The sequence below is a fragment of the Euprymna scolopes genome, chromosome 1 (genome assembly GCF_053919585.1).
Source record: "Euprymna scolopes isolate OS-2025 chromosome 1, ASM5391958v1, whole genome shotgun sequence".
Classification (NCBI taxonomy): domain Eukaryota; kingdom Metazoa; phylum Mollusca; class Cephalopoda; order Sepiida; family Sepiolidae; genus Euprymna; species Euprymna scolopes.
Genome location: NC_136482.1, coordinates 155543883 through 155567041, shown reverse-complemented (window position 1 = coordinate 155567041; position 23159 = coordinate 155543883). Strand labels below are relative to the sequence as shown.

The 23159-nt window shown below is 31.8% G+C and overlaps 2 protein-coding genes across 2 annotated transcripts in view; one reads left to right on the top strand and one right to left on the bottom strand.

Moving 5' to 3' along the window:
* LOC145276785 (putative ATP-dependent RNA helicase DDX52) overlaps positions 1-5230 on the bottom strand; it is a 48043-nt gene extending 42813 nt beyond the window's left edge. The window contains exons 1-2 of the mRNA XM_080128088.1: positions 5080-5230; positions 971-1067 (exon numbers count right to left, since the gene is read on the bottom strand). Of these exons, the coding sequence (XP_079984214.1) occupies positions 971-1067; positions 5080-5166 (184 nt within the window). The 5' untranslated portion in view covers positions 5167-5230. The remainder of the gene's footprint in view (positions 1-970; positions 1068-5079) is intronic.
* Positions 5231-5413: 183 nt separating this feature from the next.
* On the top strand, positions 5414-21574 carry LOC145276794 (NADH-ubiquinone oxidoreductase subunit 8-like). Its single transcript, XM_080128102.1, has 6 exons — positions 5414-5571; positions 7410-7490; positions 9535-9624; positions 11016-11188; positions 11673-11801; positions 21278-21574. The coding sequence occupies exons 1-6, from the start codon at positions 5529-5531 to the stop codon at positions 21407-21409; spliced, it is 648 nt and encodes a 215-aa protein (XP_079984228.1). The 5' UTR covers positions 5414-5528; the 3' UTR covers positions 21410-21574.
* Positions 21575-23159: the final 1585 nt, after the last annotated feature.

Below are 23159 nucleotides of genomic sequence, written 5' to 3'. Positions count from 1 at the left end.
TTCTTATTTTCTTTCCTTTGGTTGATTCTTTCTTTCTTTCGTTGCACAGAGCTTTTCTTTTTCTCATCATGAGAAAGAAACAGGCAGTTGTTGAAAACTTATCAGACAGGATGCCTTTTGTCCAGCACTGACAATCTGAATTTTGTGATTTTTGGAATGCAGAAATAAAAATAAATACCATTTTTATATAAAATATCTTGTTCACTATTTTTTATCAAGTGTTCAAGATACAACTGCTTATGGTCCTATTTGCTGCTGAACTCTAGATAATTAATTCTCTGCAGAAAAATAATGAGAAACCTAAATGTGACTATAACCTGTTCACACTTTTGAGGATATAAAGGTAACATGATTAAAAAAAAAACAAACAAAAAAAAAAACAAAAAAAAACAAAACAAAACAATGATCAATTGTTGCTCTAAATCGAAATGTGACAATCGTACCCCAGGATCTTGTGAAGCTGTGCGAGAATGGTAAGATTCCACTTTAGAATATTTTTGCCGGTGCAACCATACCAAGATATACACCATGGACCACAATAGCTTTACACATGGTGATGCAAGAACTGCTTTGGTTTGAACATAATTTAAAAAAAAAAAAAAAAGACAAAAACTTTATATTCTCAAATAATATAATTTGTTAAATTATATAATAATATAGAAATAATATAATTTTTTAAATTATTTAAGAAATTTACACTTAATCATAGGTAAACCTGTGATTAAGTGTAAATTTCTACAGAATATATTAAAAAAAAAATCCAAGTAAACAAACCTTTTGTTTTGAAAAATGGTTTGGAATATTAAATTAGTAATACTGTATTTGACATGATACAAAAAATAAAATGTGTGATTCTGCCTTTTAATATTACAATTTTTTTAAGAAACTTTAATTGGAATATATTTCAATCAAAGAAAAACAACATCTGGATGTGGTTCATTGTTGTATGGCAGAAATAAAAATCAGTTACCATCAATTTTATTTTCTTTTTCTTCCACTTTGCATTTTTCTGCTTTGGGAATTGGGGAAACATTGTCTGCAGCCTCAGGTCTTTTCACCTCAATCAACTGAAAATAATAAAAAAATATAATCATTAAACAACACATACAATGCTGACAGGAGAGAACTTGAATGCATACTTTTAGACACTGACCTTGAGTGTCTAAGGGTTTGTCACGATAACCTGACATGAGAATATTTCTCCCTACAAGTAAACCCAACCAAACATAAAAAAAAAAAATCACAGTATTCGAAGCCCAAATAAAATTCTGTCAACCCTACACTTGCTTATATGAGGATTGCCTGTAGCAATACACATGAAAAAATTAAAATTGCTTAAAATATCTCAATAATACATAGAAAGAGCTTGATGATCTAACAGAATCAAAAAATTTTTTTTAAATCTGACTAAAAATAAAGAAGCTATGATTATTTTTGTGCCTCGCACGTTTGGATATTCTTCCCTCTTTAACCCTTTATGACCTGAATTATGATGTAGATGATTAAAAAAAATATTTATTGTTAATTTTAGATGGCGGAATACTGAATGTAAGCAATGAACAGTTGCAATTTGGAGGTATCTGGCATCTTATCCAGATACTGAAATTATACGTACAAGGTGTGTTTAAATTAATTCCCACCTTATTTATGCTGTTATATTCATTTATTTATGACTGAACGAATTAGTGCAACTAGGTCATAAAAGGTTAAGACCATATGAGTTTCATCAGTTTTTACACTACCTTTTCGGTAAAAATGCTATATCTTTGGTAAAACACAAGGTTAAGAAATGAAATTTGCTATATAAGTGTATTTTTATGCAAGGAACCCGAATATGGCATGAATATCCAGAAATTAATGGTTTGTAAGTAATCTGCAGTAAATGTACATAAATATGTTGCAATACCATAAAAATTCTGTAAATGCATTAAAAAAAAAAAAAAAAAAAAAAAAAAAAAAAAGGTAGAGAATTCAAAGTCGAATTTTAATGCTATTCATATACAAAAAAAACAAACAAAAAAAACCCTGATACTAGGACTGTTTTAATGTATTGCAGGATTTCTTTAGTATTATTGAAAAATTGCCACCTGTTAAATCACCCTGAGCTGCTTCTCCAAAATGTGATTCTCCCTTTTTAGAAAATTACATCTTCAAGTCCAACGCAAACAAATTCCTGATGAACCGCCCCCCCCAAGTAATGACACCTTACCAATTCTCCAATACTATTGCTACACTATCCCTTTGATTACTGTACACACAATAACCCTTATCCCTGAGTGGCCATTGGGCCTTGATAAGTGGTGAACTCCATGTAAAAAAAAAAAAAAAAAAAAAAAAAAAGGAAATTATATATGAACATACAAAAACATTTTACAGAAAAAAAAAAAACAACAACAAAAATATAATTTAATGTAAAATAATCTTAGATTTTAGGGTCTGTGTGGTTTGTTTGGTTTTAAGTAGGTCTTTGTAAGAGGAGGAGACTTGTCACTTGGACTTTGGGTTAGTAGTAGGAGTAGGGGCAATTACATGTGATCACCCTGAAAACTTTGGTTGGTTGGTTGTTTTGTTTTGCAGCATATCAACCCTTTTTCACACTATTTAATGTCGGCACCAGTAACTCTAGGAGGAGTTTATGCTTTAAGTTCTTATAGTTATATCTTCAAATATTTTTTCCTTTGTTTGTTAAGTGGCATATCTACCTTCGGGATTATTTCATGCTAGAGTGGTTGTTTTGTAAATAGATGTTTGCTGTATTTAGTTTGTGATTTTATGTTTATATAAATGTTGATATTTTGTTTGCTATGTGCATTTAGAATTTTGCAACTTTTCATATTGGTGGTAAAAAAATTTAGACTTTGTTGCATATTCCTATTTTTTTCAAAAGAAGTCCATGATCTTTTTGATTTTGATTTTTTAAAGTATTTTTTCCCATTTTTGTTTATTAAAATATTTTCCTCTTAGAAAGTTCATGTTTTTACAAATCTCAAATATATATTTTATAGTTAGTATATATCCACATTGACACTTTGACTGTTGTTCTTGTTTTAATAAATAATTGTGGATTAAGTGTGAAACTCCTATGTGGAGTCAATTTAATATGATTTTTTCATAGGAGTCACCACTTATCAATACCCAGAGGCCACTCGAGGATAAGGGTTAAAGAGTGTACAGTGGTCAATGGGACAATATCATAGGAATCGTTAGAAGTGTAAATTTGGTAAAATTGGATTACTTAAGGGGAACAACTCCTCAATAACTTGTTTACATTGGATTTGAAGATGGCCATATTGTAGTCAGCTGGAAAGCAGGCAAACAATTCCACAGGTGTGCAGTTCTAAGAAAGAAGCTTTGTTCATGGAATCTACACTTAGGTAGGCACGGATAAAGAGTGGGGGGAATTATTGATAGTGTTTTCAGCTAGACAAGTGTTTCTCGTGAAATTTTGGCAAGGGGGGGGACCATAGATTGGAGCTCAGATGAGCACTTGCCATGAAAATGATAAAGCAAAGACAGGCTCGCAATGTCTCTTCTGTGAGAAAGAGGTTGCAGGGAAGATAAAAAGGCATCCCCTACTCGGCTACGAAGTCTATTTTGAACTCTGTCAAAGCAGGATAAGGTCTTTCTAGCAGTTGCTGCCCAGAACTCCATCCATCACCCTACCTCTCAATGTAAACAGAATTTTTGTGAAAAATTAAACAGTTCTTCTGCTCGGTGTATGTCGGCGCGTTACTTACGGAAAAACGGTAAATTAAACTGCAGAAGCACCTGTTAAATATTGTACGAGTTTTATAATTGACCCCCCCCTCCAAAAAAAAAAAAAAAAAATTAAAAATCGAAAAATAAAAATGCTTTTGTAGACCGCTCGTGAACTTAAATTTTTTAGATCAATTAAAAAAAGCATAAAAAATTACGTAACACAGAAAAATGAACCACATTTTGTTTTTGAAAACTTTCCTGTTATTTTAAATGTCTGCTAAAAAAATTCTTCCGCGATGTGACAAGTCACCTTACTACGCGTGTCCATGCGCGAACGCATCATGTAAGAATAGCATAAACGATGGCGATGAGAGTTGGCACAAAATAGCGCGAGGGTTCAGGGGTTAATACCATGCAAACGGTAAATTTGCGACGGGTTTGAGTATCAGATTCGTTGTCAGCGACCCCGAAAACCTGTAAAAAAACAAATTTTATTGGTCGGTATTCTGTTGTAGTTAAAGTAAACATTTACTCCTTAATTTTTTTTGCTGGTCGCCATGGAGTACCTAACTTTTTCTTTTCTTCGATATTTTCATTTTTTTAATGTCTTGATAATGTCTGTATAAGTACCTTGTTTTCTTTGCTATTGAACTGTTTACAGGTGTATTCGGATCTGTTGCGAACAAATATCAGTTTATTTTGTCGCTGTCAAGAATTATTTAGGAGGACCTGAACGAGAATCATCCCCACCCCCCTATAATTTTTAGGTACTAGTGCAGAGAGTGATCCGGACGTAAATAATAACGTTATTATTTAAAAAGCCATTCTTAACATGGGGAGGGTGTTTTGTACCTATTCTGTACTTTAACCTTACAATTGAATAAAAAAAACATAAAACTTTAATTAAACTTGGAAATACGATTTAAAAAATAGCGCACTCCGCACTAGCACCAATTTTTATAGTATGTAATATAGTTTTCGAGGTTGGGCGTGTTTATTCTGAAAGCCGTTCTTAACATGCGGAGGTTTGGGGGTGTTTATACTACGCTGGTCGTAAAACAAAAAAAATACCAGTTAAAATTATGTCATTCTCGTTCAAGTCTGCCAAATAAACACGTAGAGTTTTTTTCATTGACGTGACAAAAAAAAATTTTTTTAGATGTTTTAATTTTTCAACCTTGCTTCATCAATTTATTGAACAACAAGTAAATCAAGTTGTAAAATAAAATAAAAACCAATGTTGATTAATTGATTAAAATGAACATACAAAAAAAAAAAAAAAAAACACGTGTGCGACAGGGATCGAGTTCAAACCCCGAATGTCTCTTTACAACAACACAGTTGAATAATTGTTTTAGAACAGGAAACATCTTGATTTACCTTAAGCCTTTCAGCATCAGACTGGAAACGTTTTAAATCAAATTTGGCTCCAACTCCAAGACGACGAAATAAAGAAATCCCGTCCATCTTAGACACAGGCTTCAGAAAACATGTGTTTGGTTAAAGAAAAAAATAATACGAAAGTATGGAATTTTAACTTCGCAAACAAAAATATAATCAAAATTAGAAATTATCTTTAAAATGTTTTTACACTATTAGTTATCCTTGTGCAAAATTTTAGTATCGATAATTAATGATGTCAATAATCATTTAATAAAATAATAATTTCTAATATGTCTTTAGAATTTTTTATTTTTCGGCTAAAATAAGCGTTTATGGGCTTCCATAGATTTCATACCGGAAACCGGGTGTGAAAAATAGCGGAAGTTGTGAATGGTTGATCTTCTCATTCATCTCCCATTCCCAGTGTGGTTTGGAGGTTGGAGAAAATGCCTCTTTCGGCAATAACAATCTATTCTGTTGGACGTTCAGGTAAATATGCTATTCAAACTCGATTTAAAGCATCTCACATTGCAAGGAATTTATTTTGATACCAAACATTTGTAATTAAAAACCAAAGATCTTCATTTATTATCAAGCATCATTCTCACCTTCTGCCTGTGTTTTTTGCCCTTGATTTCATAACGTTAAGGTCGGAGATTTTAATTTTGTTTTTGTAAATTAATATTTACTTTTTATCGATATTCTTTTTAGGGTTACGGGATTGAAATAAGAGATTCGCGATTTTACTGATTTGATAATTACACAATATTAAAACAGTGTTAAAGTTATTTTATCAATCCATTTGAAAATAGATGTTCTAATGTTTTTTTTTTTAATCCACGTTATTACAATCTTAAAATAAAGATTTAATTTTTAAAAAGGGGAAATGAACTTTTCAGAAGAATCAACAAAACAAACTTTGTTTATTGGCTTGAAAATGCACAATAAATGTTACCAAAGACAAGTTACTCTTCGACCTACCTGGATAAGTGTTTTTGTGTTTTAACTTATTTTAAAGCATTTATCTACTTCGAAACATGTATCAAGTCTGTTGAATTACAACGGAAAAAAAAAAAAAATTACTGTCGACCTTCTCTAAAATCGGAAATGGGGTTTGTATTACTGTACACAGATTCAAAAAAAGTTGACAAAAAACAAATATATAACAAATAAATGTTATCAAAGGTAAGATAAGTTACTTTTCTTCCAAACTGGATATATTTTTCGTGTTTTTATTCAATGTAACATGTTTATTCAGTTCGAAAAATATAGTGTTTACCGATGTATTGGAAAATTCAAAATGGCGCCCGACTTTCTCTTTAACACAGTAAGTTTGGAAAAAGGTGTTATAAATCATAAACTAGACAAAATACTATTAAAAACCCACCGAATATATATCAACCTATGTCACGGTAACATATATTGAGCGAGTTTTTAATAGTATTTTGTCTAGATTTTTAATTTATAACACCTTTTCCCAAACTTACCGTGTTAAAGAGAGAGTCGGGTGCCATTTTGAATTTTCCAATACATCGGTAAACACAGTATGTTTTTCGAGCTAAATAAACATGTTAGATTAAATAAAAACACGAAAATTATATCCAGTTTGGTAGAAAAGTAACTTATCTTGTCTTTAATAACATTTATTTGGTATATATTTGTTTTTTGACAACTTTTTCGAATCTATGTGTACAGTAAAACAAACCCCCAAATTTCTCCCTATGACTGAAAATACTCTGAGTGATATATATGGTACTCATGCAGAGAGTGATCCGTGCTGAAATAATAACGTTATTATTTAAAAAGCCATTCTTAACATGGGGAGGGTGTTTTGTACCTATTCTGTACTTTAACCTTACAATTGAATAAAAAAAAAAAAAACTTTAATTAAACATGGAAATACGATTTAAAAAATAGCGCAGATCACTCTCTGCATTAGCACCATATATATATATATATATATATATATATATATATATATATATATATATATCTGGGATATTACCAAACTTATCAAGCAGTTTGATACCAACAAAACAACTGATTCTGACAACATTCCAATTAGTTTTCGTAATTTTTGGATGTATTTCTGTTTTTGGCATAACAATTAAGTACATAATATTGTTTTTGCTTAAAACGACATATTTAAAAAAAAAATCGGTTTGCTGATTGTATCTTAACACGCACCAAAAATTTAAACATTTAAATTATTTTATTGGTATTTTTAAGATTTAAAATAATTAAATAAAGTGAATTTATTTTGATTCATCCAAGCTACTTACAATTGTGAAGATATAATTTTTTTTTTTTTTTTTTTTTTTTTTCAGGCCAACGTCTGTTGAGTCATTCTCTCCGAGCTGTGTCATTGACAACTGGAAACCACAGCAGTCAACAAAGATGTTTGTGGAGTAAGTCTCTTAAATTTCCAATATTTTTCAACCAATACACCAATGCTCATCCTTTGTTCCATTTGACTTTTCTTTTTCTTTTCTTAAAAAAATTAAAAGCTAGAGTATAAAAATAAGAATGTGTGAGGGCGAGAGTTTCCGTTGTAAAAGCTGTTTATAAAATAGCCATACTTATTTGTATGATCTGTTTATAAAATAGCCATACTTATTTGTATGATCAACACAATTATGAATAAACCATGATTAAGAGTCTAAGATTATCAATTTGAAACATTCTTGTTTTATCAAGGGAGAAATGGTCAAAGTAGTTTTTGGAAACCATGTACTTTAGATCTTCAGAATCTCTAAAACACATTATTTCTCCCTTTTCATGCTGCATCTGTATCATCATTCAGTCTAATGATTGCAAAACTATTCAGAGGCAGAACGCTGCATTTCTTTTCGTCTTTACTCCAGAAGTTATCTAATATGATCCTTGTAACTTCTTCCTGACAAATTCTCAGTAGGAGTTTTTTTTCTTTGATTTTTTCCAAACATCAGTTTAGTCTTATTAGTTTATTCAAATGTTAGTCTTATTAGTTTATTCAAATGTTAGTCTTATTAGTTTATTCAAATGTTAGTCTTATTAGTTTATTCAAATGTTAGTCTTATTAGTTTATTCAAATGTTAGTCTTATTAGTTTATTCAAATGTTAGTCTTATTAGTTTATTCAAATGTTAGTCTTATTAGTTTATTCAAATGTTAGTCTTATTAGTTTATTCAAATGTTAGTCTTATTAGTTTATTCAAATGTTAGTCTTATTAGTTTATTCAAATGTTAGTCTTATTAGTTTATTCAAATGTTAGTCTTATTAGTTTATTCAAATGTTAGTCTTATTAGTTTATTCAAATGTTAGTCTTATTAGTTTATTCAAATGTTAGTCTTATTAGTTTATTCAAATGTTAGTCTTATTAGTTTATTCAAATGTTAGTCTTATTAGTTTATTCAAATGTTAGTCTTATTAGTTTATTCAAATGTTAGTCTTATTAGTTTATTCAAATGTTAGTCTTAATAGTTCATTCAAATGTTAGTCCTATTAGTTCATTCAAATGTTAGTCCTATTAGTTCATTCAAATGTTAGTCCTATTAGTTCATTCAAATGTTAGTCCTATTAGTTCATTCAAATGTTAGTCCTATTAGTTCATTCAAATGTTAGTCCTATTAGTTCATTCAAATGTTAGTCCTATTAGTTCATTCAAATGTTAGTCCTATTAGTTTATTCAAATGTTTATTGTATATTGGATAGAATATATTCAACTTCAAGTGCTCAATCTGGAAAGTCTCATTTAAATTGCATTTGTCATATATAATTTTTCAAACTGTTAAACCAATCAATTCACATGAAAAGTTGAAACTTTTTACAATATTTCAATAATTACATAGTTTGATGATCTAAGAAAGAAGTTATGACTACTTTTGTGCCTCGCATGGTCGATTATTTTTCTCTTCATGACCATATGTGCTTCATGACATTAAGTGAATTGACATCTGTACATTTCTGATTTATATAAAAAAATTCAGAAAAAAAACCAAAAAACAAGGTGTTGTGTTGAATTTTCATTGAAAAAAAATCTAATTTTTAAAACAATTCTTTTTAGATTTAAAAGATTAAAAAAGAATGATAAAAAATTGTTTTAAATTCGTTATTTGTTTTATATTATTTTTTAAAACTTTTTATTTCTAATGTGTTTCAAAAATTTTTAATGACCGTGGAATTTCCACAGATTCTGCTAGTATTTATATTATTTTATTAATTTGGTTCCACAACAGTTGGTTGTGTCATGTTTCTCAGACTTTACACTGTAGTTTCTTTTTCCTGAGTAGCAAGGAGAAAGAACCTTGAACCATGTTTCTCACTAGATGTTATAACTATTTCCAAACTACTCTCTTTAACTTAATGTGATCTTGTTTGACCAATCAAAATGTTTGGTATGCCCCCCCCCCACTCGTATCTAATATTAGTCCATTGATATATCACTTTTTTTAATTCTTATTTTTTTCTCAGAGGATGTGAGCCCTCCTGAGCCAAGTATGAAATGGTCTGACATCACTGACAGAGCAGCAAGAACGGCATTCTGGGGAGAAATGTTTACAGGTAAGGATGGCACCATCTTATTTTTTTACATTTAGTTACAAAAAAAAAATGTCACCTTAAAAACAAAAATTAAATGTGTTGTCATCTATAGATATAAAATCGAAAATGTGTGTGTATGTTCACTTTTTGTGTATGTCCAAGAAAGGCTTTTTTTCCGAGAAACAATCAGTCGACTCACTTCTTCTTAAAACTTTTTATATCACGCCTAAATCTACGAGTTAACAACTGGGGTCGTCTGTCTATTTAATTTGCCTGACTTTCAAAAGATAAATATTTAAGATTTTTCGATCGCCGCATGTGCATTAAGCTTTTTCATATAAAAAAGAAGCGAACAGACTCATGGTAAATAAAACACTGTCCCGCACTCAAAGTTGAAGTTGTCAAAAACGGGCACCTGCCATTAAACGTTGCACTTTTTTCCAACTGCGCATCAAGGCTTCATTTTTTTTTTTAAACAAACACCCGGCCAACGATTTTTGTTTTCATTTACCCAAAAACACACACACCTCCAAACACCCGGGTATCCCCCGCTAGTCTATAAATATAAAAGCAAAAATGTGTGTGTGTATGTATGTATGTATGTATGTTCGCTTTTTAATATGTCAGAGTAAGAAATGAAGAAAATGAGGTATTTATTAAATTTAAATCTTTCGTTTATCTGGTTGGAGAAAAAAAATTATGATGAAGGCGTGCACATATGCACTTGGGATTTGTGATATAGAACAAAATCAGCAAGTCATTATTTAACTATACCTGCGACTGAACTTTGGTCAGCTCATGTAATCACTCAGTCATTTCGCTTTCAAGAAATGCAAGAACGTTTTGGAAATGTATGGTCAATGCATCTCCTAAAACTGTCATCTTTCACACCAAACTTAAAAGTTAATAGCTGCATTTCACTAAAAAAGGTTAAAGAATTTTTTATTAATGGTTGCATATCACTGAAAAAAAAAAAAATTAATAACTGCATTTTTAAAGAATTGCAGCAAACTATGTGCATTTACTGCAGATTATTTGGAAACCATTAATTTCTGGAGATTTTCAGTAGCATATTCTGATTCTTTGCACAAAAATATACTTAGATGTCAAATTTCATTATCTTTTAACAAAGATATAACATTTTCACTGAAAAAGTAGTAAAAAACATGTGACAAAACGTATATGGTCTTAAAGAGGGGAAAATATCAAAATCCAAATAGTCATAACTTTTGTATTTTTAATTGGATTTAAAAATATTTTTTACTTACCTCATCAAGCTCTTTCTATAGATACCAATATTTTAAGCCATTTAAAACTTTTCATGTGTATTGCTAATTAATGACAGCATTTCACTAAAACAAGATTAACTAAAAAAATTTTTTAATTATGATTCTAATTTCTGTTAATTTCAGGTTTAGCTATGGTTTTTGGGCATTTGTTGAAGGAACCTGCCACTATCAACTATCCATTTGAGAAAGGACCTCTCAGCCCCAGATTTCGTGGAGAGCACGCTTTACGCAGATATCCATCTGGAGAGGAGAGATGCATTGCGTGCAAATTGTGTGAAGCTATTTGTCCTGCTCAGGTGAGAAGTTTCATCTTTCCTCATGCTGTTTTCGTTTTGTATTTATAATCAAAATGAAAGAATTGCTAGGAAATTTTGTATCTGATAGTTCTGTGATCATGTTAACTATGACCACAGCGTAGTAGCTGTTATGTTGTGGCAGGCAGTGCCAAAGGTCAAAACGATTATTATGATTAATTGTTAAATTATTTAGGTTAAAAAGATATTCAGAAAAATGTTTTAAAAGAGAAGAATGTTAAAATATTTATGTTAAATATTTAACGCGGGAATTTTGGATCAAAGAAAAATGTTATGAATAGAGGAAAAGCATAAACAATGATAGTTTTTGTTTCATGACGTTTTGGCCAACTATTCCTCTGGCCTTCTTCAGGTGGTTAACCGCGACAGGTTAAGAATGTTGTGCCCCTTAACTGTATCCTCAAGTGTTTATGAAATAATTTTGCTTTTACATTGTGTTCACAATTTATTGTAATCTTTATTCTAGGCCATTACAATTGAAGCAGAACCTCGCGCTGATGGAAGCCGTCGTACCACAAGATATGACATTGACATGACAAAATGTATTTACTGCGGCTTTTGTCAAGAGGCATGCCCAGTTGATGCTATTGTTGAGGTAAGTGTTTTTACTAGTGTTGGGACGATTAATCAGAATTTGGAATCTGCGAAAGCAGAACTTTTTGGGGTATCAGAATCGGAAAACTGTATATTTTCCGATGCCAAAAACGATTTTTTTAATTTTACTTTTTATTTGATTTTGTTTAAAACAACATCTTCTACTGCTGGTAGTAATGATAAAATTATAAGTATTTATGGATTTGAAACTACCAGTAAAACTAAAATTGATAGGTCATCCCTCACAAGTGTTTATTTTTATGTTTGAGAAAATATCTGCACATTTAACATGTGTTCTTATGGTAGTATGGAAAAATAATAACTATATAATTTAATATTTGCTGATTTATAAAGAATTAGAATCTGAAATTTTGTATTGTGTAATGTGTACCATAGCACCATATGTTGTATAATGGAATACCAACATCATACAGCGATATGTACTTGTGACGAAGGGTTCATCTTGATGTGTGTACATGTCACTAAATGTCTACGGTGGTTCTTCACTATCTGAACCCTAAGTTATGTTGTTGCTGTCTATTTATGTTCCAATGCTATGATCGTCTAAATGCTCATATACGGGTGGGTGAGTGTGTATGTGTGTGATACATGTATTTTTCAACATACCTTATTTTCATGCGTCTTTGATCTTGGTCCACCTGGAATTCATTTTGTTCTTGAAGGGGAGGCTGGAACATGTTTGAACGAATATTCATTCACTTCCAAGAACGCTGATTGTATTTTATATAGTTTTTATTCACTTTCCAGGTGTCGCTCGCAGAAGAATGGAAAGTGAAAATCTTTGCTTGAGTGGTTAATTCTAGGTATCTATTTTGACGTACGTCAATTCCCTCCCTGGTGAAGGGGAGTGGGACGACCTGTTAAACCGTCTGCCTTGCTTAACGTCCGAATTCCAACTCCAATTATTCTTCTCAGCTAACTAGAACCACGTAACATACACATACTTCCGTCAGCTGATCAGATGCTTCCGGTAAACTTGTCTATGATATGATTTTATTATATTTTGACAGTTTTTGTCAATATCTTCATATTCATATCTTGTTTATCTCTCCAGTTAGATAGATAGATCGAAATGGATAGAAACAGAAATGGATAGAGAGATATATCAATAATACACATAGATAAATAGATAGATCGACAGACAGATTATTAATTAACAAATACTTTCTTTTGTTCGACTCACTACATAATATTTAGTACAAAATCGGTAATTGTATCGGAATCAGGAAAAATATTGGAATCCTCCCATCACTAATTTTTATGTTCACTTTGTTAATACCATAAGTTTTTCTTATACATAAAACAGTCTTTCTAAACATTTGAAAATATTTTTTTAATAATGTAAGATATAATCTGAAAATTTAAATTACAAAGATTTCAGAGGATGAAGTTATTTAAATATACCAACTCCAGGAATGGAAGTTCTTTCTTTTACGCTTTTCAATTATGTCTTCATCTTCTGGATAATGTAGAGTTACTTTTATTCTGTGTTCTTGGATTTTAATTTATTTTGATATATTAAACTACCTCTTTGTCTTGCAATCTAATATATATATATATATATATATATATATATATATATATATATATATATATATATATATATACTAGCAGAGAAACCTGATGTTTCCTGGGATTGAATGATGATAAAAACAAACGTTTCACACTTCCATATTTTTATTGTCATTGAAATCGGTGAAACCGTCCATTTTTTAATCAAATCGATTGATTGCTTGCTCTAGTTGTGGACCAGGAAGAAACTTTGCATGCCTCCTCACAGTGACTTAGTCTAAAATACAGTGTTGTCTATATTACACTATAGTTAGCCTACTGTTGATTTTATAAAATTATTTTTTTATATACAATGGCTTGAATTAAAGTTTAAATGCAAAAGTCAAGTATCATGCTTCAATTGTGCTCTAAACAGAAGCATTCATTTCGAATGCGCCCTGTTATATCAAAGAACCTACTGTTGATTTTATATGTTGGGCCTTTCAGCTTGTGTGGTAATAAAACTTCTAAAATGCAGTTGTGATGTTAGGCTGTGTAAGGTGTTAACTTTGGTCAAAATAGCTTGTTCGTTCTCTCATCAGATTATTTTGATTATCAATACTTATCAAAGACATTCCGATACAAAAGCTATCTAAGAACGCTACCAGGCACATAAAGTACCTTCATGTGAAATTTCATAAAAATTGGTCCAGCTGTTTTTGAGTCCATAGGGAACAAACTCACACACAAAGTTCCTTTTATATAATAGTAAGAGATAGAAATACATAATTTAAAAGATCAGACGTGTACACATATACCTTCAAAATAAAATCATTAAAATGCACGCATACACATATTAGTGCCCGTACAAAATAGTCTAACAGTACTATTCCACTACTACTATGGAAAATCTAGATATTGGATAACTTACCTATATGACATGTAACACGTGATGGGCCTAAAAAAAACAAAAAAAAACTTCCAGAATTGTCAATAGATTGTTGGTGTAGAAGGACTATCCATAGGTTGATGTGACTGCCATGTTTATTCACGGTTTTTATGTATATTCTGCACTAAGTGTTGCCCTGCTAGAGTAAAGATAGTAAATTACATGTTGAAAACTATTATATATTTAAATACCAGTAATGGGCTGAAACAATCATACACATATATTGGTAATAACATTGTACCCTTTTTGAAATGAACATAAAAATGTGTGTCTGTTCTTGATGAAGAGGTACATCAAATAGTTTTAATAGCTCTAGTATTGCACTATTGAGTTATCTTTAAGCACTTTATTATTTTTATCTTATTCCAATTGGTATATATATATATATATATATATATATATATGTGTGTATATAGTATAAAATATGTGGTTTTCTTTATCATTAATATAAAATCAACATTTTTCAGTTTTTCTTGTGAATTGTTGAAGCATTATTACTTGTTTGTACTAAAATGATTTTCAAATATCTATCGTTAAAAAACAAAAAAAAGGATCTTTTTTTTATTTTCAGAGTTACATCCCTTTGATTAAAAAAACAAAAAAAAACATAGTTTTTGCTTTATTGTCTTTAAACTATGGTGTTTTTTGCTAGGTAATATACTACTGGACAATGCGGGTCGGGGGGGGGGGTTAGAGCGCTAATCTTCTGTATTTGATATAATTAAACTTATTTTAAATTCATAAAGCGAAAAATTTTAAGAATGTTAACAATGCTTTAGTTATTTCTGATTTTGAATTAAAGCAAATAACACAAAATCTCAAGAGATCTAAAATGTAGTTTAGATTGTCTTATTTAATACCAAAACTTAATATCTGTTGAAAACAAATGTATTCAATTAGTTGAACACAAGTTGCTATTTTTATCCATAAATCAAAAGAAAATATTCATGTCTTTAAGTGTATGGTTGACACAACAAATCTGATAGCTGATTCCATAGTCGCCAACAATATCCATTAGGCTAGTCTTTCCCCACCATCACATGTAAATCTGGACAAATTTGGATTGAGACGAATTATGTAAAGACTAAAGGTCATAACTAAGTAAATGTGACTCATAAAACAAGTCCCCCCCCCTTACGTGACAGACTTCTAATGAAAACTGAAAGTATATTAGACAAAACGGTTTGATATTTATTTATTTATTTATTTATTTGCAGACTGTTATCCTTTTCTTCATAGTAATTGTTTCACAACGTTTCGGCCAACTATTCCACTGGCCTTCATCAGATGGTTGGATGCAATGGGATAGGAATGCTGAGTCTCTTAAATTTCAATAATATTCCATTTATATATATTTATTTTATTTATTTATAATAAATAAATAAATATACAAATTACTCATCTCAAAGGATTTCAATAATAAAATATAATATATCATTCGGTACGGACCCAACGATGGAAGCTCAGATAAGAACAAAAAACTTGGATTTATAAGACCAAAAGATCCAACCTTGATCGTCCTTCGGGGTCCGTAGCGCAGTAGATAAAGACATTGAATCCCTATGGTTCCAGGTGAATATTGTTTGAAGATAGCAGTTTCAATCCTACTCAAAGCTGTCCAGAAGATTAGTTAGCCAAAAATGTGGTGAGACGACAACAACTATGGAAGGCAGTAATTACTGAGGATACAGTTAGGAGACTCAGCATTCTTATCCTGTCATGGTTAACCACCTGATGAAGGCCGGAAGAATAGTTGGTTGAAACGTTATGAAACAACAACTATGAAGATGAGAATGACAGTCCGCAAATAAATAAATATACAAATTATTCATCTCAAAGGATTCCAATGATAAAACGTTTCGAGCATAAAAATAAGTATCGATCATAAAATACAACCCTCAAATGCCTTGAGAGAGATCTTCAGTGATGCACTGCTCTCATTGCTGATTTTGGGTTTTGCATTTTATCGTCTCAGACAGAAACCCTGACCTGACTCTGGATGCACCAGATTGTCTTATTAGCTAAATATGCCAACATAACAAAAAAGAAATTCCAAGTTACTTGTCCAACTACAAATACTCAAAATAACAATTTCTTATAAACATTTGAGATATTTATAAATTCAAGTTGAGTTTTAATGAAACATGGTCAGTTCCCAATGAGGATTGAAAATGATAATACTTGGAATAATCTAACAAATAGCTTAATGCAAGTTTTACAAGCGACCAATCTGTTATTATTAAGAGCAAGTTAATTAACATCTATTTCCCTGAAACAGTTTTTGCTAAAGTAGATGCTAAAATATACTTGTTCTGAGATTAATTATGTTTGAAAATAAAATTCTGTTTTAATTAGATAAAAGAAACATGGGCAACCTTTTATGACCTGAATTATGATGTAGATGATTAAAAAAAATATTCATTGTTAATTTTAGTTTTAAAGTGTAATAATTCACTGATTATCTTCAAAACTGAAAAAATTATGAAGTTCAATAGTTAAACTACCCCTGAGAATTTTTGCATTTCATAAACGTACCTTGATTATTATCCATAGTGCTTGATAAAAGTGTGTTAATGATAAAAAACGAAATCTTCCACTCTCTGAGATAGATGTAAGAAACGGACAGTTGCAATCTGGAGGTATCTGGCATCTACTCAGATCCTGAACTAATACGCACAAGGCGTGTTTGAATCAATTACTTTATTTATACTGTTATATTAATTTATTTATGACTGAACGAATTAGTTCAACCAAGTCATAAAGGGTGAATTATAAATTACGTTTAATTTGAACATTAGACTTAATTAATAAGTTGCTCTTCTTTCTCTTATCTCTGTATGTATTTATCACCTTCTCAATCTATGTTTATTCAATCACTCTCTAATATTCTTAATGTCTGTGAGCATTGTACACAATACAAGTATCTATATATTAATACGATAGTGTGTGTTATTTTCTGTGTCATGCTTACATCTGTGTCATTATGTACTTCCATTTCTTATAATAAATTATTTTACCAAGAATTCTTCATATGTTTTGGTTTCAGTTTCAATTATAGCTGATGGCACTCAAGTCATTTAATTTTTTTATAAATAAGTTTACTAAGAATTCTTCATAGTTTTGGTTTCGGTTTCGACTATAGCTGATGGCACTTAAGTCATCTATTTTTTTTATAAATAAGTTTACCAAGAATTCTTCATAAGTTTGGGTTTCGATCATAAGCTAATGGCACTCCAATAATTTATTTTTAGAAAATAATTTTATCAAGAATTCTTCAAAAGTTTTGCTTTCAATTATAGCTAAAGGAACTATATATATATATATATATATATATATATATATATATATATATATATATATAAGTTTGGGATTCGGTTTCGATTCAAGCTGATGAACCCAAGTCATATAGATATATTTTGGCATTTCACTTGCTCTGAACGATCAAGTAAATGCTACGCTCCTTGCACAAGATCCAATCTATCTCTGCCGAGCTTGAATACATCTATGTTGCACACTGTTTAATATATCTGTCATCACTGACTATGCCCCCCCCCCCACTCTTGATGTCACTGACAACATTAAGGATGTCTTCTATGATAGTTTTTAGGCTGTTATGAATAAAATCTCCTCACAAGATCTTGTGGTAGTTGCAGGTGATTTCAATACCTGCATGGATGTTGGATACAAGACACATTGTCAACCAGTTGGCCATCGGAGATGGCTGTTCAAACGGAGAACATCTCATTAATTTTGCAGCTACGAATCTGCTTTCAATATCAAGCACTCATTTTCAACATCCCAAAAACCACCTCATGACTCGATACTCCAATGACAGTGTCACTCAGAACTAAAGTGATCACATCCTTATCAAATCTTACAGGGCGTCTTTTGTGCTTAACTATTGTTGTATCATGGGGCAGAAAGCGACACTAAAAATGGCTCTAATCATGTCATGGTCCGCGAAAAACGATGTCTACAGTTAAAGGCAAATAAGAAGACTCAGTAGCTGCTGAAATATGATGTACCATGGCTCAAGTGTGGAGCTGCTAAAAATTCCTTTCAAATCCATCTATCCAACAGTTTTGAAGAACTTCAATCGACTGACACAAATTTCAAAGACCTGTTGTGATCCCCTCAAAAAGCAATGTAAACAAAGTTACACATCACTCTTGGCAGCACCAAAAGATGTGTCTAAGATTGGATATCAAATTGCACAATTGAGATTGCAAACCGAGCAAAACAAGCTCTATGTTCCAGCTCTAATAACTTCTGACAACTGCGCCCCAAAACCACCCACTCTGTAAGAGATGGTTGCAACATTTACTGGCAGAAAATTGATGAAAACATGGAGCAAGCTTTGTCAGAATATGATACAAGAAAACACCTCGGATTCCAACTATTCATTTTGCAGTTTATTGAGCATCGTTGGAGCTACCATCAAAAGACTATTGTCTGCTTCATTAACCTCTCTGCTGTATTGGACTGTTGACTGTGGAGCCCTTTGGAAGGTTATGTATGCCAATGGCATAACCCCAAAACTGCTTAACCTAATCAAAGCATAATATTTTTTCACTCGCACTAAAGTCCATGATCAGGAGTCATGTTTCTTTGACATTCACTCTGGTGTCCAACAAGAATGTGTTTCACCTATGCTCATCAATTACATTATCAATTAGATCATACTGAACACTCTGGTCAACTTTCAGTAAGTTGTGGTCTACAAATATGTTATGCTGATGATATTGGCATATTGGGTGAAAGCTTCTTGGACATTCAATCAGCCATTGAGAGGACGCAATCTTATGCCTCAAAGAGTGACATGGAGATAAGCACCAATAAGACAAAATTACTGACGGCAGGTCTCCTTCCAAATAAAAACAACCAGTTGTCTTAGATATGGAAACCTTTGAAGAAGCTGATCAGTTCAAATACCTTGGCTTCATCATCACTGTAACAAGCGAAGGGGAGGAAGATATCCTCAATCGCATTAGCAATGCTTGCACTGCCTTCTGTCGACTTCGATCACAGCTCTGGTTTCGAAAAGAAATAAGGCTGAACACCAAAGATAAGATCTACCAGACCCTCGTCTTCACCATTATCCTTTATGGCTGCAAGATTTGGCCTATGCAGGCAAGTGATTTACTGGAGGTATTTGATCATTACTGCCTATGCCACATCCTCTGTGTCTGTTGACAACACTTTATCTTCAACAGTACAGTTCGCGTTTGCTGCAAGATCCACTCCTTCCAAAAATCTCTCCTTGCCAGATGTCGACACCCAGGTGACATGAGTCATGAAGTCATCGACCCCAGCACCACTGCCAGGCTGGAAGAAAGAGCACAGTGGCCAACTCAGTGATGGTGAAGCAGGATGCTGAACTGATTCTAAGCACTCACTTTTATGAGGTCAGTCACTGGAACCGTAAATTGCTTGCACTCATAAGCGAGGCAGCCTTGGATCGATGTGCCTAATCAGTTAGTGTCAAGAGATGGTAAACTTGTTGGAAAGAACTGGTCCAACTGACTCAGAATGAATGCCGTAACCATGACCGAAACTGTATTTCGGTCACTAAGCATCGATAGTTCATACATATTTAAAGTTTCTGCTTTCTTCACCGACAACCAGCCATACAAAACAGCAGCCAAACTTTGAAACATCAATACCTTACACTAATGGATTTCTTATTTTGTGTTTCAGAAATCAATATATGGGTTCGTATTACAATCCAAAAATATGACAAATAAATGTTATCAAAGACAAGATAAGTTACTCTTCTACCTATCTGGAAAAGTTTTTAGTGGTTAGAAACCTACCCAATATATGCCACGGTAACATATACTGGGTGAGTTTCTAACAGTATTTTGTATAATTTTTTTAGTTTTAACTCAATTTTCCAAACTTCACATATTTAACGGCTCGCTGCCATTTGTTTTTCACATATCGATAAATACTGTATGATTTTCGAACCGATTTAAACGTTTTAAATAAGTAAAACCACTAAAAACTTTTCCAGATAGATAGGAGAGTAACTTATCTTGCCTTTGGTAACATTTATTATAACAGTAGAACCCTAGGATATGGTGGCCCTAGGCTATGTTCTTTTTCAGGTTATGATGTGGAATACAATGTTTTTATGCCCCCTGGTTACGGTATTTGCCCCGCTTTATGGTGTTATTTATGTTATTTGATTATACACATGTGTATTATATTCTGTACTGTATGTTGTCGCTAATTTTTAATACAGTATCCCGGGGTTTTTACTGTAATTTTGTTTTTGACCACTTTTTTGTATGTCTGTAGATTGTAATACAGACCCCCAATATATCTATCATACATCACGATTTAAATAAAACAGATAAAAGAAGCAGTATGTCGTGGTTTGCTTGAAGCATTGTTTAATGGATAACAGTTGTCTTTGAAGGCTTAACAATGTAGGAATGTACAGTTGTTGTAAGCAGATAAACAAATAATAATTCAATTATATTCTTTTATTTACCTGTTGCTTTTTTTTTTCTCCAACTGTAGATGGTATTTATCCCAATAAATGGAGAAATACCATTTACAGTTTAAAAAAAAAAAAAAAAAAAAGCATCTACAATCAGGTAAATAAAAGAATAGTATTGAATTATTTGTTTATTTATCTGCTTATAAAGACTGTACATTCCTACATTGTTAAGCCTTCAAAACCACTTTTTAGACAAAAGAAGCATTAGAATTATCAGTTTCAGAGGTTTCATGTTATAGGTTATTGTGAAAGTAAATTTAATCAGCATCAAATCACAGCAAGCCTCGGGATTGCACTTTCTATTGTTAATTGAGTAATTTCTCAATTTATTAATGAGGAGAAAATAATCAATATTATCTCACCTAGGCTAATCGTGACTCTTTGATGGCAATCTTCATTATTAATGATAAAGGTATCTATTTACTTCTTTCTTGTCTGTAGATATATGTATAAAGTTGTTGATGTATACATAGATATAAATTGTCATATATAATTTTTTTATTTATTGCAGGGTCCTAATTTTGAGTTCTCTACAGAAAATCGGGAAGAGTTGTTATACAATAAAGAGAAACTGCTTACCAATGGAGACAAATGGGAACCTGAAATTGCTGCCAACCTCCAGGCAGATCATCTCTACAGATAACGTTCGGGCCCTTTTAGACAGATTTTGTCAAAGCCATGGCAATTACTTGTTAGTTCATAGTTTCTTCTGAACAAGCTTGCAAAAAAAAAAAAAAAAAAAAAACTTATGTGTACATTAATATCTGTTTATTGAAATTGAAAAAAATAAAAAAAATTCTCTATCAAATATTTCTGTTTTTGAAAATTTTCTTTAGACTTAGCAATGAGTATATGATGTGTGTTATTTCAACCAAGCAGTGAACGATTTTAAAAGAAGATGCGGCTTTCTCTCCCCCCTCCAATCCACAAACTCTTATGCTAATCCAAGGTCGCTGGAAAGATCATTCTACCGCTCCAGTAGATCTCTCACTGCTGATGCAATTCTCTACCTGTATAAGAGGCAAGTACGTCCTAGGATACAGTACTTTTGTTACATCTGGGAAGGAGCTGCTAGAAGCACATTATTCTGCCTTGACAGAGGTCAAAATAGACTTTGCAGCCTAGTAGAGGATGCTCTGTTCTGTTCCCTGCAACCTTTTCCTACAGAAGAGACGTTGCAAGCCTGTCTCTTCTTTATTGTTATTTTCATGGCAAGTGCTTGTCTGAGCTCCAATCTATGGTACCTCCCTCTTTGTCAAGCTTTCATGAGAAACACTCATCTAGTTGAAACCACTATCAATAATTTCCCCACTCTTTATCTGTGCCTAAACCTAGATTCCATGAACAAAGCTTCTTTCTTAGAACTGCACGCCTGTGGAACTCCCTTTTATTTCCCTGCTTTCTAACTGACTATAATATGATCATCTTCTAGTCCAACATGAACAAGTTTTGGATTTTGGATCCCTGTAAGTAATCCAATTTGCCAAATTTCCACTACTAATGATTACTATATTTTCCCCACTGACTTTAAAAAAAATAAAAAAATAAATAAAAAACAATAAAGATTTTTTTTTTTTTTTTTTTTTTAGTTTATTACATCAACAAGTAGCTTCATATCTTGCCTTAAAAAAATAATGAAGATTTTTTTTTTTTTTTTTTTAGTTTATTACATCAACAAGTAGCTTCATATCTTGCCTTAAAAAAAATAATGAAGATCATTTCCAATTCTGTTCATTCAGATAATCTGTTTCACCACATCATATGCTGATATGTTTTGGACAGCTTTAAGAAATTAATTAGTGAAGTAACCTATCTCTGGACAGGTCTTTATTTATCCCTCTTTACTTTGGTAAATTGAACCTGCTACCTAAAGTGTTCTTCATCTATCAAGAACTCTCATCTATTCTTTCAACATGACAACACCATTAAAGTCTAATTCTCTGCACACATCTCATACTGTCCAGCTTTCATCTTCCTCTGAGGTAACCAGAACGAAGTCTGTCTTTAAGACACATTATACATCCATTTTATCATTTTCATATCATTTCTCTCCATGCAACACATGTCCTCAACCCTCACTAGCCAAGTTCATTTTCATACATCATACTGCTTACACATGCTTGATAGACTCTTTTTTTTGGTTGAGTGGTAACGCTCTCCTGGTTATTAATGACACACGTTCCCTGAACTTACTTCATCCACTCCTGATTCTTACAGTCACACTAGCAAGATGATTAACAAGTCCATTAATGAGGTAAACAATTTGGTATGTTTTAAAAAATTGTGAGTTAAGTAGGATGTCCCCCAGTATGAAAGGGTGAATGTGGTATTATGGTGAAAGATACTAGCTGGGAGAAACTTTTGATTTTGTTTAGTTCTGTAGTGACAAGGAT